Source organism: Empidonax traillii, unplaced genomic scaffold (genome assembly GCF_003031625.1).
Source record: "Empidonax traillii isolate 1590-97213 ecotype Southwest subspecies unplaced genomic scaffold, ASM303162v1 scaffold462:size771534, whole genome shotgun sequence".
Taxonomy (NCBI): Eukaryota; Metazoa; Chordata; class Aves; order Passeriformes; family Tyrannidae; genus Empidonax; species Empidonax traillii.
In genome coordinates, this window is record NW_020955655.1 from 19,544 (window position 1) to 34,247 (window position 14,704).

The 14,704-nt window shown below is 58.4% G+C and overlaps 1 protein-coding gene across 1 annotated transcript; it reads left to right on the plus strand.

Annotated features, from left to right (window-relative positions):
- On the plus strand, positions 1–13,873 carry UNC13D (unc-13 homolog D). Its single transcript, XM_027895618.1, has 32 exons — positions 1–57; positions 2,461–2,493; positions 2,758–2,865; positions 3,252–3,311; positions 3,493–3,559; positions 3,646–3,823; positions 3,952–3,996; positions 4,351–4,419; positions 4,623–4,692; positions 5,007–5,111; positions 5,397–5,489; positions 5,733–5,836; positions 6,079–6,196; positions 6,734–6,858; positions 7,115–7,205; positions 7,489–7,545; positions 7,632–7,729; positions 7,920–7,971; positions 8,270–8,400; positions 8,772–8,892; positions 9,416–9,559; positions 9,698–9,796; positions 10,176–10,382; positions 10,554–10,622; positions 10,924–11,003; positions 11,170–11,275; positions 11,348–11,419; positions 11,535–11,618; positions 11,907–12,027; positions 12,585–12,708; positions 13,036–13,241; positions 13,341–13,873. The coding sequence occupies exons 1-32, from the start codon at positions 1–3 to the stop codon at positions 13,460–13,462; spliced, it is 3,216 nt and encodes a 1,071-aa protein (XP_027751419.1). The 3' UTR covers positions 13,463–13,873.
- The last annotated feature ends 831 nt before the right edge of the window (positions 13,874–14,704 follow it).

Here is a 14,704-nt window from a genome sequence, read left to right on the forward strand (position 1 = left end):
ATGGATCCTGCTGGTGAGACCCCCGAAGGGACCCTCCCCAGGGAGGAGAGTCCAGAGGTAGGTGGCCTTGACCCAGGGGAGCGTGTTTGGGGTGCAGTGGCCCCAGCAGGGGATCTGCACCCTGGGGAGCAGAGCTGGGTGCTGAGGCTGCAAAAGGGGAATGAGAGAAGAGGGATGGAGTCCATGTCCAGGATGCGATGCTTTGCAAGGGCGACCGAGGGATGGGGGAACCAAACCCGTGTAAATGGGCACCCAGGGGTGAGTGTGGGACTGGCTGCAGCTCTGTGCTGGCATTGGGGGTCCCCTTTTAGCTCAGACAGAGTCTCCTAGTGCCTCATAGCCCCTCTGGGCTCCCTCCTGCCAGCAGCTCGACCAAAGCCCTGCCCTGGGCCAACCCAACCAACTTCCTCTGCAACGGACAGACAGATGGTGCCCCTGTGTCTGTCCCTGTGAGATGAAACCTGCAGTTCTGCCCAGTGCTGCTGGGAGCATGAGGGTCTGATCCCTTGTGCTGGATTCCTGGGATGACCCACCCCTCCTCAGGACTTGTCCTCCCTCCCACATGCCCTCTTCTCCACAGCTGGGCTGGCCTCCTGCGCCGCTGACAGTGGTGGGGTGATGCCAGTGGCTGTATCTGGACCTGGATTTAAGCAACACTCCTGGATTTCAGCTGGGCTCTTGGCGTGGGGATTAGCAGCAGTAAACACATCCTGGTGGCTCAGCTCAGCTTTAGCTTAACCGGTCCCATGCTCATATGGGCGAGGATAGAGCAGATCCCGCAGCCGCTGCGCCCGATGACAGAAGGGAGCAGCAGGGACCTGCCCCCCAAATCAGCAGCAATTCCTCCCCCTGCCCTACTCCTCACGCTACCCCACTGCTGGACAGGGAGCAGGTGCTTGTCCCTTGCTGATAAGTAGCAGCAGCAGAGAAATTAAGTCCTTTTTCTCTCCCCTCTGTGCTCACGACCTTGCTGTGGGGCAGCTGGCACTGCTGAAGGATTTGGGATAGGGCCGTGCCCCCCATGCCGTGGTGCAGGCAGGACAGTGCCAGCAGCAGTGGAAGGTGGATGGTCCCTGGTCAGGGGCAGGCAAGAGCAGGCTGGGACCCTCCTGCATGCACTGGGTCCCCCTTTTCCAGGGGCCTTTCCCAGGAGCCACCACAGCCCCCAGCACCCACCAGCAGGTGAAAGAAAGTATGAGGAGGCAGGTGGGAGAGAAGTAGCTCAAGGGTTAAATTTGTTGAGGGTGGAAGAGTTGAATTTAGTCCAGATGGCTGGGGGATTATGCCAGCCCTAGATTTGCCATAAGCAAATGTTAATGTTTCCAGCTCGGGGTTGTTTTTTTTTTTCTATCAGGGGTATCCTAAGGTCACTTTGGGGCCTGGGCTGACCCACAGGTAGGGCTTGTGCATCCACTTATGCAACCCTGGCTCAGCAGGCACAGGGGCCGTGCTTGGCACAGAAAGGCCCAAATGCATTTCAAAGATCTCCATTATATTTTCTGGCATCACCCCCTTGTACTCCCAGAGGCTCCAGCGCTAGGATCCATAATGGATGGCACTGGTCCCCTTCTTTTGCTGGCCACAGCTCATGGCAGTGGCAAAGTCACTGTCAGCTGGCCAGGCTCTGCAGCAGGAATGAGTTTCTGGGCTGTGGTGATGTCTGAATCCAGGCTGTGGTCAGAGAAGCAGATGCAGGACAAGCTCAACCTCAGGGAGGGAAGGGGGGGTGAGGATGGGCTGAGAGCTGGTTTTCTAGGGAAAAAGTGGTTTGCAGAAGTGGTTTGGTCTCCCTGCTGGACCCACACAGAGCTGGGATGAGTGGGAGGTGACATTTTAGGTGGGGAATGGCAGGAGCTGCGTGGGTAGCAGGATGTGCCCAGCCAGTCCTGGGGTGAGTGCCACGGGAGTCAGGCAGTGGCTTATCACATGAGTCTTTTAATTTTATTCCCATTTGAAAAGCCAGTGCTATTGCTGGTCATCCTTCATGTGGGGAATGGAGCAGTGCACCAAATCCCGAGGTTTTTTGGGATCTCCTTGCCCAGCCTGCAGCTCCTCTCTGTGCTTTGGCCACCTGCCCTCTCCTTCAGCTGCTTTGCTCTCCAGCCTGACCCTGCTGGAGCAGCAGCTCTGTGGGGTGAGAGGGGGGGGATTGACCTTTAAAGCTTCCTGAGGGTCACCCCAAATTGCTGTTGCCATTCTTACTGCCATCTTCTCAATTAACAGGGACTGGGGGTGGAGCCCCAGTGCTGCCCTGCTGGGGGATGACAGAGAAGGTGGTGCCTCAGCTGAGGGGTGTCTGTGGGGTGTCACAGCACCCTTTGGGGCATACCACCCTTATGGACTGTGTATGTTGCCACCCTATCCTGGCTGCCCTGCCCTGTCTGGCCACGATTTCCTCCTCAAACCACCCTCTGCCACAAGACCTTACGGGAAACCTCTCTGCTTCTCTTTTCTCTCCAGATGGATCTGTCCCACCGGTTCTCCAAGGCAGAGGTATGAGCGAGGCCCCACCACGGTCTCCCATGGTGGCACTGGAGGGGGTGGCAGTGCTGCTGGGGCTTGGGGACATGGCTCAGCTCCTGGAGTTCCTCCTCAGGGACAGCCAGTGGTGGGCGAGCAGGGCTTGATTCAGGGGAGTGTCAGGGACCAGTGGGAGCTTCAAGAAGTGTGATGAGGACACCCCACTAATCCTGGGGGATGCATGGAGCAAGTCTCCACTGGCCTGGCCCCATGTGAGGTGTCACTGTCCCCCCACAGCTGGACCAGCTCTATGAGGAGGTTCTCTACACCATCCGGCACCGCCTGGGCAAGCCCGAGCCCCACCAGGTTGCAGACTCCCAGGAGCTCTACTCCTACGTGCAGAAGGTGGGTCCCCCATGGCAGGGTCCCCCAAACCTGTCCCCAGACACGTCCATCCTCCCAGCTGAAGGGGACAGTGGGGGTCACTCGGAGGGAGTTCTTAACAAGCGTCTTAAAAGACGCAGCAGCAGGATCCAGCTGGAGGGCTGGGACAGCCTGTGGCTGGGAAATGTTAGCCCTGGGGAGAAATGTTTATCTTAGGCCTGGGATGGTGGGAAGAAGGCTCTCCCTCAAGAGCTTTCAGCTGGTCCCCAGCCCTCCTGCTGCGCTCTTTGCTCCTCTCCTCTCCCCTGGAGCTGCAGCTGGCTCTCAGGGAGTGGAGGGAAGCCCCTGGCTGCTCTCCAGCTGTGTTAACAGGGCAGTATCCATTACCAGCCCTGGTATCCACACAGGCTTTCGGCATGGATGCAAAGGAGCACAGTGTCATCATGCAGCAGGTCATGGAACTGGAGGTATGGTCTCTCCCCAGTATGCTGCTGGGGCCCTGTACTGGGGTGGTGTTGGGGGGGCTGCAGTGCTTCCTGGCCCCTGTGTTCAGGATTTGGGGTGCCCTGGGGTTGTCATTGCCTGGGTGGAAGCTGGCAGAGCCCCATCCTTCCCCACACATCAATAGTTATCTTCTCATTCTTCCAGAGCCCCATTTACTGCCTGAAAGCAACTGTGAAGGAAGCCAAGGGGATTTTGGGTAAAGATGTCAGCGGTAAGTGGGGTTGGGTGGGTGCCCCATGGGAACAACAGCAGCAGCTGCTGCTCCCGACGGGGACTTGCACGGCTCTGCCCTCGCAGGGTTCAGCGACCCGTACTGCCTGCTGGGCATCAAGGCCAAGAGCCAGGAGCCAGCCCACCCCGAGCACAGGAAGAGGATGAAGGCTGTGGTCAAAGACCTCATCCCTGAAGACCAGATCCATCGCACACAAGTCATAAACCAGACCCTCAGCCCGGTGTGGGACGAGACGTTTATCCTGTAATGCAACACCCCTTGGCGCTGCTGTCTGGGGGGCTGGATGGGGTGGCCAGGGCTCTTGGGCGTGGGTGAGGGGCTTCACCACTTGCATGTTACTGGAGTGACAGCATCCCCCTGGTGCCTTGCAGGGAGTTTGAAGATGTGGAGACAGCCAGCTTCCACCTGGACATGTGGTGAGCGGCAGCATCCCCAGCCAGTGACCCCTGCCCTGAGGGATTCCTGCCTCCTGGGAGGGTCCCTGGGGTGGTCCTCCAACCTGCACCCTTTAAAAAGCCCCAGAAACCAGCTGGGGGCCCCACTTCCCATCACTTTCTGCTGGAGCAGTGCTCAGTGCAGGATGTGACCTGCACGAGCAGAGGGAGCCCAGGGAGGGCTGATCTGAGCCTGGGTCCTATTTATGGAAAGAAACCACATGCTTGCAGATTTTGGCTGGTTTTAGGGGTGGCCTCTGTCCTGACACTTCCCACTCCTGTACCTTCCCTCCTCTGCCATCACTTCTCCCTGAATTTCCCCCTGTCCCCTGGCAGGGACTCGGACTTGGTGGAGTCGATGCGGCACAAGCTGGGGGAGCTGACGGACCTCCACAGCCTCAAACGGTTGGTGCTGGTGAGGCCCTAGGGCTGCTGAGGGAAGAGGGCTTGGAAAATGCTCGTTTGTCTGTTGGATTTTAAAAAAATCACCTCTGGAAGGAGGGAGGGAGGGAGGGAGGGCAGCAGGTCTGTGCCACCCTTCATCCCCTTCAGCCATGGCTGGGTCACAGCTGCAGGACACCTTCTGATCCTTTGTCTGTGCCTTTCAGGATCTTTAAAGATGCTCGAAAAGACAAAGGGCAGGATGATTTCCTGGGAAACGTGGTCATTCGCCTGAAGGTGAGTGCCAGGGTGCATCATCCTCTTCTCCAGGCATCAGTTAAACCTCAGGGGTCCAAGGCAGGATCCCAGCCCTGTGGCAGCACCCAGCACACTCAGGATCTTGGCTCAGAGCCACAGACTCATGTCAGGTCTTTTGACGTGGTGGCAGGTGCCACAGTCACTCCAACACACTCAGTCATTGTACATCCTGTATTTTTAATCCTGTACAATCTTTCTGTGCCATGAATGCAGATCAGGATTCCCTGGTCCCTGAGTGGGATCCTTCCCCCAGGAAGGCTGCTGGAAGCTCATCCTTGTCTCTGTGCCTGCAGGACCTGCACTGCTGGAATGACCAGTGGTACCAGCTGGAGCCACGGACTGAGACGTATCCCAACCGGGGAGACTGTCACCTGCAGTTCCTGCTGACCCACAAGAAGGTGGGAGAGGGTGGGGAAAGGCTGCCCTTCCCAATACCTTGGCAGGATGGGAAGTTTCCCATCCCTTGGGGTTTATCTTGTGATCACAGGTCACTGCCCCAGGACCAGAGGTTTGCATGTGCTGGGCCTTTCCCTGAGCTCTGTGCCAGCACGGGGACCCTGCCCCTGCTGCACCTGTACCCCTTGGCTCCCCAGCTCCGTGCTTTTTAAGTCCTGTGTCCCCACCCTGATGTGTCCCTGCGTGTTCAGGCAGGTGATGGTTATTTCTGCCTTGTCTCTTCTCAGAGGGCCACCACGAGCAGCCGGACACAGCCGAGCTACACCGTCCATCGCCACCTCCTGCAGCAACTGGTGTCCTACGAGATCCTCCAGCACCAGGTACTGCTGCTCTCCCAGTGCCAGTAGCAGCCCTCCAGCAGCTGGGCTGGCTGAGGGCTTCCTTTGGAGCCCATCGCCCCTGACACATCGTGCAGTGTGATGGGAAGGAGGGTCAGGATGATCCCTGCCCATGCCTGGCATCCTTACGGGGCACACACTCCTCCCATGGTCCTGCAAATATACCCCACCTGTCCCCCCCTCCATCTTGCTCCAGGACACATCATCCCTTTTCCATCCTCACAGGCTGGGAGCATCTCCTGGGACGGGGAGCTGAGCAGACATGCCAGCACCGTGCTGTACCTGCACGCCACGCAGAAGGATCTCTCTGACTTCCACCAGGTCATGGCGTGAGTACCCCACACTCAGGGAGTCTCCTGGGGGGTTAAGGACCCCAGTGCCTTCCCTGGAACTGTCTGACCACAGCTGGTCTCCCCCATGAGCTCAGTGTGGTGGGTATTGCCCCCTGCACGCAGGAGACCTGGGTCCTGCCCCCATGATCCGGGCTGTGACTGTGGGTGAGGGAGCCCCACACTGACCCCTGCGTGCCCCCCAGACTCCGGGGCTCATCCCAGCCCTCCCTCCTCCCCAGGAAGTGGCTGGCATACAGCAAACTCTACCAGAGCCTCGAGTTCAACAGCAACTGCCTCCTGCACCAGATCACCAGCATCGAGTACCAGTGGGCGCAGGAGAGGCTCAGGCCAGAGCAGGTGAGGGGGCTCTGGGATCGCGTGGTGGGCAGAGATTGGGGAAAGGTGCCTCGTGCATCCAATCTTGAGCCTTTCCTCCCAGCTCCCAGGGCCGTTTCACTCCCAGTGTTCCAGGAAGGGCAGGAGACTGTGGGGCACGGGGGTGCAGGGGCAGCTGGAGGACATTTCCCGGTGGTTTGTTCCCCCCCTCTCCATGGAGAAGCCCTTCTCCTTTGCGCTAACGTCCCCCTCCTCCATCCCCACCATCAAGTCGATCACAAACCCCTCCAAAACTTAAATATGACCCAGTTCCTACTTCTCCCTGCCTGTTTTCCCAGAGCATCCCCGCTCCCTGCTGAGACCCTGAATTGTCCATGCATAGCAATGAGATTTAAGAACAAAGCTCAGTTCAGCCCCTCCAGGGAGAAGCTAACTGAGGCATCAGGGGGGTTTCCCATGGAATGGGAGCTGCCAGCTCCCTCCACGGTGGTGCCATGGTCCTGCTGGCATCTGCCTGTCACTGGCATGAACGGTGCACGTTTCTTTTCTTCTCCCCAGAAAGCAGAGCTGGCCGAGTCCTTCCAGTCCTTGCTGACCTACGGGGTCTCGCTCATCCGGAGGTACCGCATCATTTTCCCCCTCTCTGTCCCGAGGTCCAAGGAGAGGCTCCAGTCCCTGCTCCGGTGAGTCAGGCACCGGTGCCAGCTGAGTGTGGGGTCGTAGGACTTTGCCACCATGATGGACAAGCCCATGAACTTGAGCAAAAACCCCTTTGAGCCCTTTCTGACTCCTTCTAGGCTGCTGTAACACTTGTTGTGTCCTGTCCCTCACCCTGGGCTCCCCAAGGGGAATGTTGTTGGGAGGGGAAGGTCTCTTGGGGGAGAGGTGTTTGTTTCTGGTGGCTGGTGCTGGGTTTCACTTGAGGTTCTCCTTTTGCAGGGTCCTGGTTCAGATGTGCAAAACAAAAGCTTTCCACGAGCTGTGCACACTCAGCCCCGACCTGCCCCAGATGATCTCCGTGGCACTGAAGGTACAAGGGGTCTCTCCCACCCCAGACCCAGTGAGGTGGAACCCTCTGGGTCTCCCTTCCCTTCTGTCCCCAGTCCAACGTCCACACCTCAGCAAATCCACATGGACCATCGGGGTGGGGGAAATACCCACCCCTCTTCAAGCTGGTGGTCCCAGCCTGTGGTTCCCACCACATGGAGCTGGGTCCTGACCCCACCCAGGGGACAGGGAGAGTGAAGGGAGGGACAGAGCTGTCTTTGCTCCTCCTGCTTCCCTGCCATCCCATCAGGACTCCTCTCTTGCAGTCAGGCACCACGGAGTGGTTTCACATGCAGAAGGAGCACCTCAAGCCCATAGTGAAGGTCAGTTCCTGTCTCTGCCTCCCTGACATGGTAAAGTCACCTCAAAATGTCTGAGCATCCAAAACAGGCTCTTCCTTCTTTTGCAGAGCATGGAGGAGAATGGAAAAGCCTTGTCCAGACTCCTCCTGGAGGTGATAGAAGATCTGCAGCAGTGCCACAAAATCTGGAATAAGTTCTTCATTAAGTAGGTTCCAAGTGACAGGGCACTTTGATGCCTCACTCCTTGGCCCTTGGGCTCCACAGGTAGCATCTGTGGTCCCACCTCTGCCCTTCAGACCTGTATTGTCCTTGCCCTGCAGTCTGGGAGGGTTTGCTGGGCTGGGTTTGCTGGGCTGGGGCTGGCAGGCTCCTGATGCTCCATTTCTCTCTTGCAGCACCTTCAAGCTGAATATCTTCTCCATTGCCTACCTGGAGCTGGAGAGCCTGGTGAGCAAGCCTGGGCTGCTCTGCACTCCTGGGACTGAGGTCTAAAGCCAGTCCAAGATTTTGGCCACTTTTCAGGCTGTAACAGATTGTTGCAAACCGGGAAAGACAGCAAGGCAGGGAAAGCCCCCATCTCTCTCTGCATGCCCATAAAGGCACTCTGGTCTGCTTATTTTACCCAGTGAACCTCCTGAAATGCCACCAAAAAGGAATAGAAGTCCCCTGAGCTGGCCGTCACCCTGTGACTCCAGAAGGAGCCTTCCCAGCCAGACCCTCACTGAGAGGTGTCCCCTCTTCCCAGGTGGCAGAACATGTCCAGGAGCAGCTGCACGAGGTCGACAGCAGCATTTCCAAGCCCACAGCCGAGAGCCTTTTCCAGCTCTACATGAACCTGCAGGAGCTCTATCGGATGAAGGATTTCCTCCCGAGGAGGTATCCAACCCATAGAGAGGAGAGACGCCAAAGGGGGGATGGGGAGTTAGTTGAGAGGAACTCCAGATCCTTCCTATTCACCTGCATCACCAGTCACACACCAGGCAGACCAGGCTGTTGGTGTCTGGTGCTGATGGGAGTGTCACCAGAGGGGTTTCAGGCCCATCTCTATGTAGGTTGATGGAGAACTCAAATTTCAGACAAGAGAAGGTTTCTCTTTGTCACAGTTGCTCTGGTGCTGCCTCCACCTCGGGGCAGTTCCTTGTGTGTGAGGGGTGATGGGAGAGCAGGAGGGGTGATGGGAGAGCAGGAGGGGTGACAGCCCCACACCATTGCTATGCAGTTGGAGAAGCTGGTATCTTCATCCACAGGGATGGACCTCTGGCTCTGAGCAATTTCCACCAGTGGTTCAAGGAAGCTGTGCCCCAGTGGCTGCAAAAGGCCTACCACACTGCGCTGGAGAGGGCTCAGAGAGCTGTGCAGATGGACCAGGTAATGTGGGGAGGAGAAGATCTCCCTCTTCCCCGTGGGGACACTCCAGCTTTCCTCCTTTCCTTGCCCCTGTGTCTGGCTCACAGCACTGAGAGCACCACGTAGGTGTCTCTTGCAGCCCAGGAGCAGGTTCCTCTCCCAAATACGTAACAAAGGATGGGGTCTCCTGGCCTAGCTGATCCCATCTGACCCCACACTGTGTCCCTGTGCCCTTTCCCTTGCTGCTCTCTGGCACCCCATATGAGATGAGGAGCCTTCATTTGGGCCATGCCGTGAGAATCCCCATTGCTTCCGACCTCTAGGAAGAGAGGAGAGGGTCCAGCAATGCTGGGCTGGAGCACGGAGGGAAGCAGGCAGCTGCTCCATCCATCTTCATATCCTTCTCTCTCCAAAGTGGCTGTGTGATGACATAGGGATATATGAGGCTGATGATGGGCCTGAGAAACACAAACCAAAGAAACAGCTCTGCTCTCTGGGCTGGCATCTTTCTGTACAAGTTGCATTGGCTTTCTCTGCCCCTCAGCTGAAGCCCTTCGGGGAGCACAACAAGCACAGCACCTCCACTGTTGACCTGTCCACTTGCTACGCCCAGATTGTGAAGACCTGGCAGCAGCTGAGCTGGCCGGACCCCGAGGAGGCCTTCATGATCATGGTGAAGCTCGTGGAGGTTTGTACACCTGCCCATCAGCACTTGGAGTTTCCTCTCCTGCACTTGGAGATGTGTGTCCATGGATCCCACCCCTGACCCCGTGGTGGTCCCAGTGCTGCCTGGTTCAATCCCGTTGGGTTCTCCTCTATCCTGCAGGACATGTGCAAAATCTCCCTGATGTACTGCCGGCTCATCAAGGAGAGGGCTGAGACTCTGTCCCTGAGTGAGCAGAACGAGGGAGAAGCCGCCAACAGGGTTGGTAGCAGGGCACTGCTCCAGGAGAGGCAGGATTTGGCCGTGGTTTCTGGGCAGAAGGGAAGATGAGCCCCTGAGAACGCAGCTGACATCCCCAGTTTGGGATTCACAGGGATCAGTGGGCCCCCAATAGCCACAGTCCTGGAAAATCAGGAGGGAGGTGGTGTGAGCAGAGGGACTAGGTTGGGGATGAGGACATGGGTGAGGATGAGGATGGGAATGAAGATGGGGACAGTAATGGAGATGGGACTTGGGATGAGGATGGGGATGAAGATGAGGAGCGCTGGGATGGAGATGAGGATGGAGATAGTAATGAGACTGGGGAAGAGGGGTGCACCAGGGGTTGCGGGACACCCTGAAGGAGACCCACCTCCCCCAGCTCTGCATCGTGGTGAACAACATCAAGCAGCTGCGGGTGCTGATCCTGAGGCTGCCGACACAGCTGGACTGGGCTCAGCTGGAGCAGCGCACGGGGACCGTCATCGACCAGCAGCAGATCCAGCACACGCTGCACCAACAGCTCGACAGCACCGTGTCCTGCCTGGACCACGAGGTCCGGGACGTGGTGCAGGCCCTGGCCACCAAGGTGACCACCTGCCACTGACCCCCCCTGGCCCTCACCTGGCCCAGAGCAGCTTCACCCAAGGAGTCCTGGAGCCCATAACGCTCCTGGGATGGAGACAGTGTGGACCTGGGTGTGGGGAGGCTGGTGCAGAGGGCAAAGTCTTAAGTGTCTTCCTGCATTTCTCCCTGGCAGCTGGAAAAGGGCATTGCCAGACATATCCAGGAGCTCTCATCTTCCAATAACACCGAGGAGCCTGAGGATGTAAGTACCTGGTTCAGCCCCTCCTGGACCATCTTTTTCAGGCAGCCATGAATAGCCCTTCTCTACTTGTTGGAGGCCCCTATCAGTCTTCCCCACCTCTCCCTGCCCCACACCTGGGGCTCAGGACCCACCAGTAAGGGGGCCCAGATATCCATATGCTTTGCTTGATGCCTGTGTTAGCAGCAGGACCAGACCAGGCACAGCCTGCCCATGGCCTGTGGGAAGGAGCCCCTCTGGGATCCTCCCCTGCTGGATATGGCACCCTCATGCCCTCCCCAACGCCCCTCTCCTCTCTCTGCAGTCCATCATCCCGCTCATGAAGTTCCTGGAGTCAGAGCTGCAGTACCTCAACGAGCATCTGGTCCAGGAGAACTTCAAAAGGTGACCGGGGCACTGGGGATGGCAGAGGCCACCAGTGTCACCGTCCCTCAGGCAGGAGTGTCCCCCCAGCTCCACGGGGCACGGGGACATCCCGCTTCAGCTGGGGACCATCCCTTCAACCCACCCCCTAGACCCTGCTCACAGCCTTCCTCCCTCACCCCTGCAGCCTCCTCACTCTCCTCTGGCACCACACCCTGTCTGTGCTCTCGGCAGCAGCAGCACCTCAGGTCCCCTCGGCCCAGCACTACAGGAGGCTGTACTGTGCCCTGAAGGTACCCAGGAGAACGGGGGATCCCTGGCAGGGAGGGGGGTTCATTGGTGGCTGACAAGATCCTTCTCCCCAGAGCCTGGAGCTGTGCTTCTACGGCGAGGGCTGCGGGCTGCCCCTGGAGATCCTGCACACTGCAGCCTTCCAGGTACGGAGGGTGGGCATGGGGGGGCTCCACTAAGGGCTCCTTTGGGAGGAAGGAAGGAACACCAGGCTGTGGACCCGTCCGTGTGCTTGAGCATCACCTCTCACCCTCCCCACAGTCGCTGGAGACCCACCTGGCCCTCTGCTCCGCTAGCAGCCGCAAGCTCATCCAGAAATACTTCAGCAACAGGATCCAGCAGCAGGTAGCAGCCCAGATGGTGCTCCCAGCCCTTTTCCACATCCCACCCTTGCATTCATGAGGCTGCCCAGCACAGCCTGCTTGTGGAAATGTGGGATTTTCCCCCACCCTGGGGCTGTTTGGGCTGGTTTTGCCCCAGCGGTGGCAATTGAGCCAGAGGGGTCTCAACTGCATCCCAGAGGATTCCATCACCTCCTTTTGGGGTACCCCAAAATTTCTGCTCAGGCCCCATGCATGCCCTCCCTGGGGGTGCTGAAGGGCAGCACCCTTATTCTTGTACCCCACTGCTCAGCTGGACACGAGCTCAGAGAAGTTTGGGGCCGTGACGATCAAGGCTCTGTACCGCCCTTCGGAGCAGAAACTGCGCGTGGAAGTGCTCAACGCTGCCAACCTCGTCCCGCTGGACTCCAACGGTGGGTGTGGATGGGCTGGGGGGCCCCACTGCCCCAGGGACCCCCTGTCTGCAGTCCCCTGGGTAGGAGAGATACTGGCAGTGCTTGGAGTAACTCTCTGGATTTGCTTTTGCACCCAAGGAGGTGGATTTGGGGAAGAAGGAGGGTTATTGCACTGGTCCAGGGTGGTCTGGGATTTGGCAGGCAGGACCAGGCAGGACACTGCCCACACCCCACTGCCTTCACCTTGAGGCACAAGGCAGCAGCCAGGGCAGGGGGCTTTTCTTCATCGTACATCTCAGCTGCAGACAAAAAAAAAGTGATGCCAGGATGACATTGCCCCGGACATTGTCCCCGGCTGGCTGTCGTTTGTGGAGCTCTCCAGGAGAGGTCACTCCTCCTGCAGCCACCCGTGCTTGATCGGTGTGTGGGCAGGGTTAGGGATGTTCCCACGTCTTCCCAGGAGCATGGGCTGGGCTGGGGGTTGTGGTGAGGGTGCTCTGACCCCCCTTTCCCCCCGCCCCCGCTGTGCTGGGGCAGAGGGGTTGTGAGCAGGGCTGATGTTTGCACCCCACCAGGCTCCAGCGACCCCTTTGTCCAGCTCACCCTGGAGCCCCGGCACGAGTTCCCCGAGGTGGTGGCCCGGACCACCCAGTGCAAGAGGAACGAGCTGCACCCCCTCTTCGATGAAGCCTTTGACTTGTACGTAGATTGCCCTCCCTCCCAGTCCCTGCAGCCCCTCAGGTTTCAACTGAGCTCCTGCCATGGGACCGCTGCTCCAGGAACCGGGTCCTGTCTGGAGATTTCACCCCTTTGCACCCCAGTGGGGGCTCAGCCGTGGGTCCCACAGTGGGAGCTGGGCTGGGGCTGACCCCAAAACACCTGGGTGCTGTTGGTGGGTGCAAGGCTGGGCTGGGGCCCTGTGCTTCGAGGTGCTGGGATCAGTGCAGGGGGGGTGGCTTGCCATGGTTGTATTTCGGGATGGAGGGGGTGGGATGTGACCATCACCAGCTCCCCATTCCCCTGCAGCGTGATCCCCCCGGAGAAGTGCCGGCAGGAAGGGGCCTGCCTGCTGCTGACCGTGTTCGACTACGACACGCTGGGCTCCAACGACCTGGAGGGCGAAGCTTTCTTCCCTCTCTGCCACCTGCCCGGCCTCAACGACGAGGAGGACGAGGCTGACATGGCACGGGTGCCCCAGACCCGCCTCCCTCTCACCCACCCCAAACCCACCGGTAAGGAAGTGGTGCCCTGCCACGCTGCTGCGGGCCCTGTGGCACGAGGAGGGCGCTGTGGTGAGCACCCCCCACCATCATTCCCCTCTTCTCTGGCAGGGGACGAGATCCTCCGGCTGCTGGAGTCCAGGAAAGGGGACAAAGAGGCTCAGGCCTTCGTTAAGCTCCGTAAGCAACGAGCCAAGCAGTCCAAAGAGACCCAGTCCAAGGAGGCGGAGTGAGGGAGGTGGAAGAAGAGGGTCCTGAAATGAGGGGTCTGGCCAGAGGATCCCAGGAGATTTGTGGTGCTGGAGCAAGAGCCATCCACAGGGACTGGGGGGACAGAGAGGATCCCTGTGCCCCCCATCACCTCCCAGCACCCATCTCACCCCCACCTTCGAGAAGCAACTCTCCCATGAGCCTGGGGAGGGTGGGCACTTGGATTTCAGGGGATTTCTTCGCCTGCCTGGACTAGGAACACTACATGAGGGATGTGAAAGGCTGTGACTGTCCCTGCCTGTTCCTCAGGAGCTTGTCACCGCCTGTGCCACATCTCCTGGCCCTGTTCCCAACCCACCTGCCTGCAACAGGCGTCAGGGCAATGCAAACACATCCAAGTCGATTCAGTCCGGGCACAACCATGTCCAAAGCTGCCTTCATTTCCTTTTTTTTTTTTTTTTTTACTGTTTTAAATCTTTTTCCCCCCTCTTTTTCTTATGGATAAGCCTCTTATTTTAAATGAAAAGCCACAAAGCTGATGCGTGGGCTGAGTCTGTGCAGTGGCCCCGTGCCGGGGGCAGCTGTGGCAGCAGCACAGCGGGGTGGGACAAGGCATTAGGGATGTGGTGGGAGCTGCTGAATTGCTCCTTTTTCAAAATGTGCACAGCTCTTTTGTCTCTTGTTTTTTGTGTTTTTTTTTTTTTTAATTTATTTGACCACCAATTGTATCCACCTGCTGGAGTTGAGGGAGCCTGGGCAGCAATAGAGCATCGCAGTGCTGGCAGCCAAACCAGGAGGCACTTGGGGCTGCTGGAGGCCAGACACAGGGGGCAGGTCCCCAGTGTCACCCCCAAGCTCTGCCAGGGACCTGGGTCCCTCTGGAAGTTGGTGGGAAGCTCTGCAGGGTGCCTTAATGTGGGATGGACCAGTGTGACAGCAAAAACACCTGGCAGGACCAGTGCTTTTAACTATTCGTTGGGGTTTTTCTGGCGCTCGTTTTAGCTGCAATGAGTACTAATTACAGACGTGGAGCTCCCTCAATCCCCACCGCCCTGCGATGGGGTGGCTGTGTTTGAGCTGCAGAGGGTCCCTGGGAGCTGCCCAGGGCATTAAAAGCATCACCCTTGCGGGTGCCTGAGCAGCAGCTGCTCCCTCGGTGGGCAGAGCAGCCGCTGGGTCAGTTCAGGTCAAATCCTGGATGCGGGGGTGGGAAAAAAAAAAAAAAAAAAAAAAGCTCCTTTGGTATCTGTGTGACAGAGCCCACA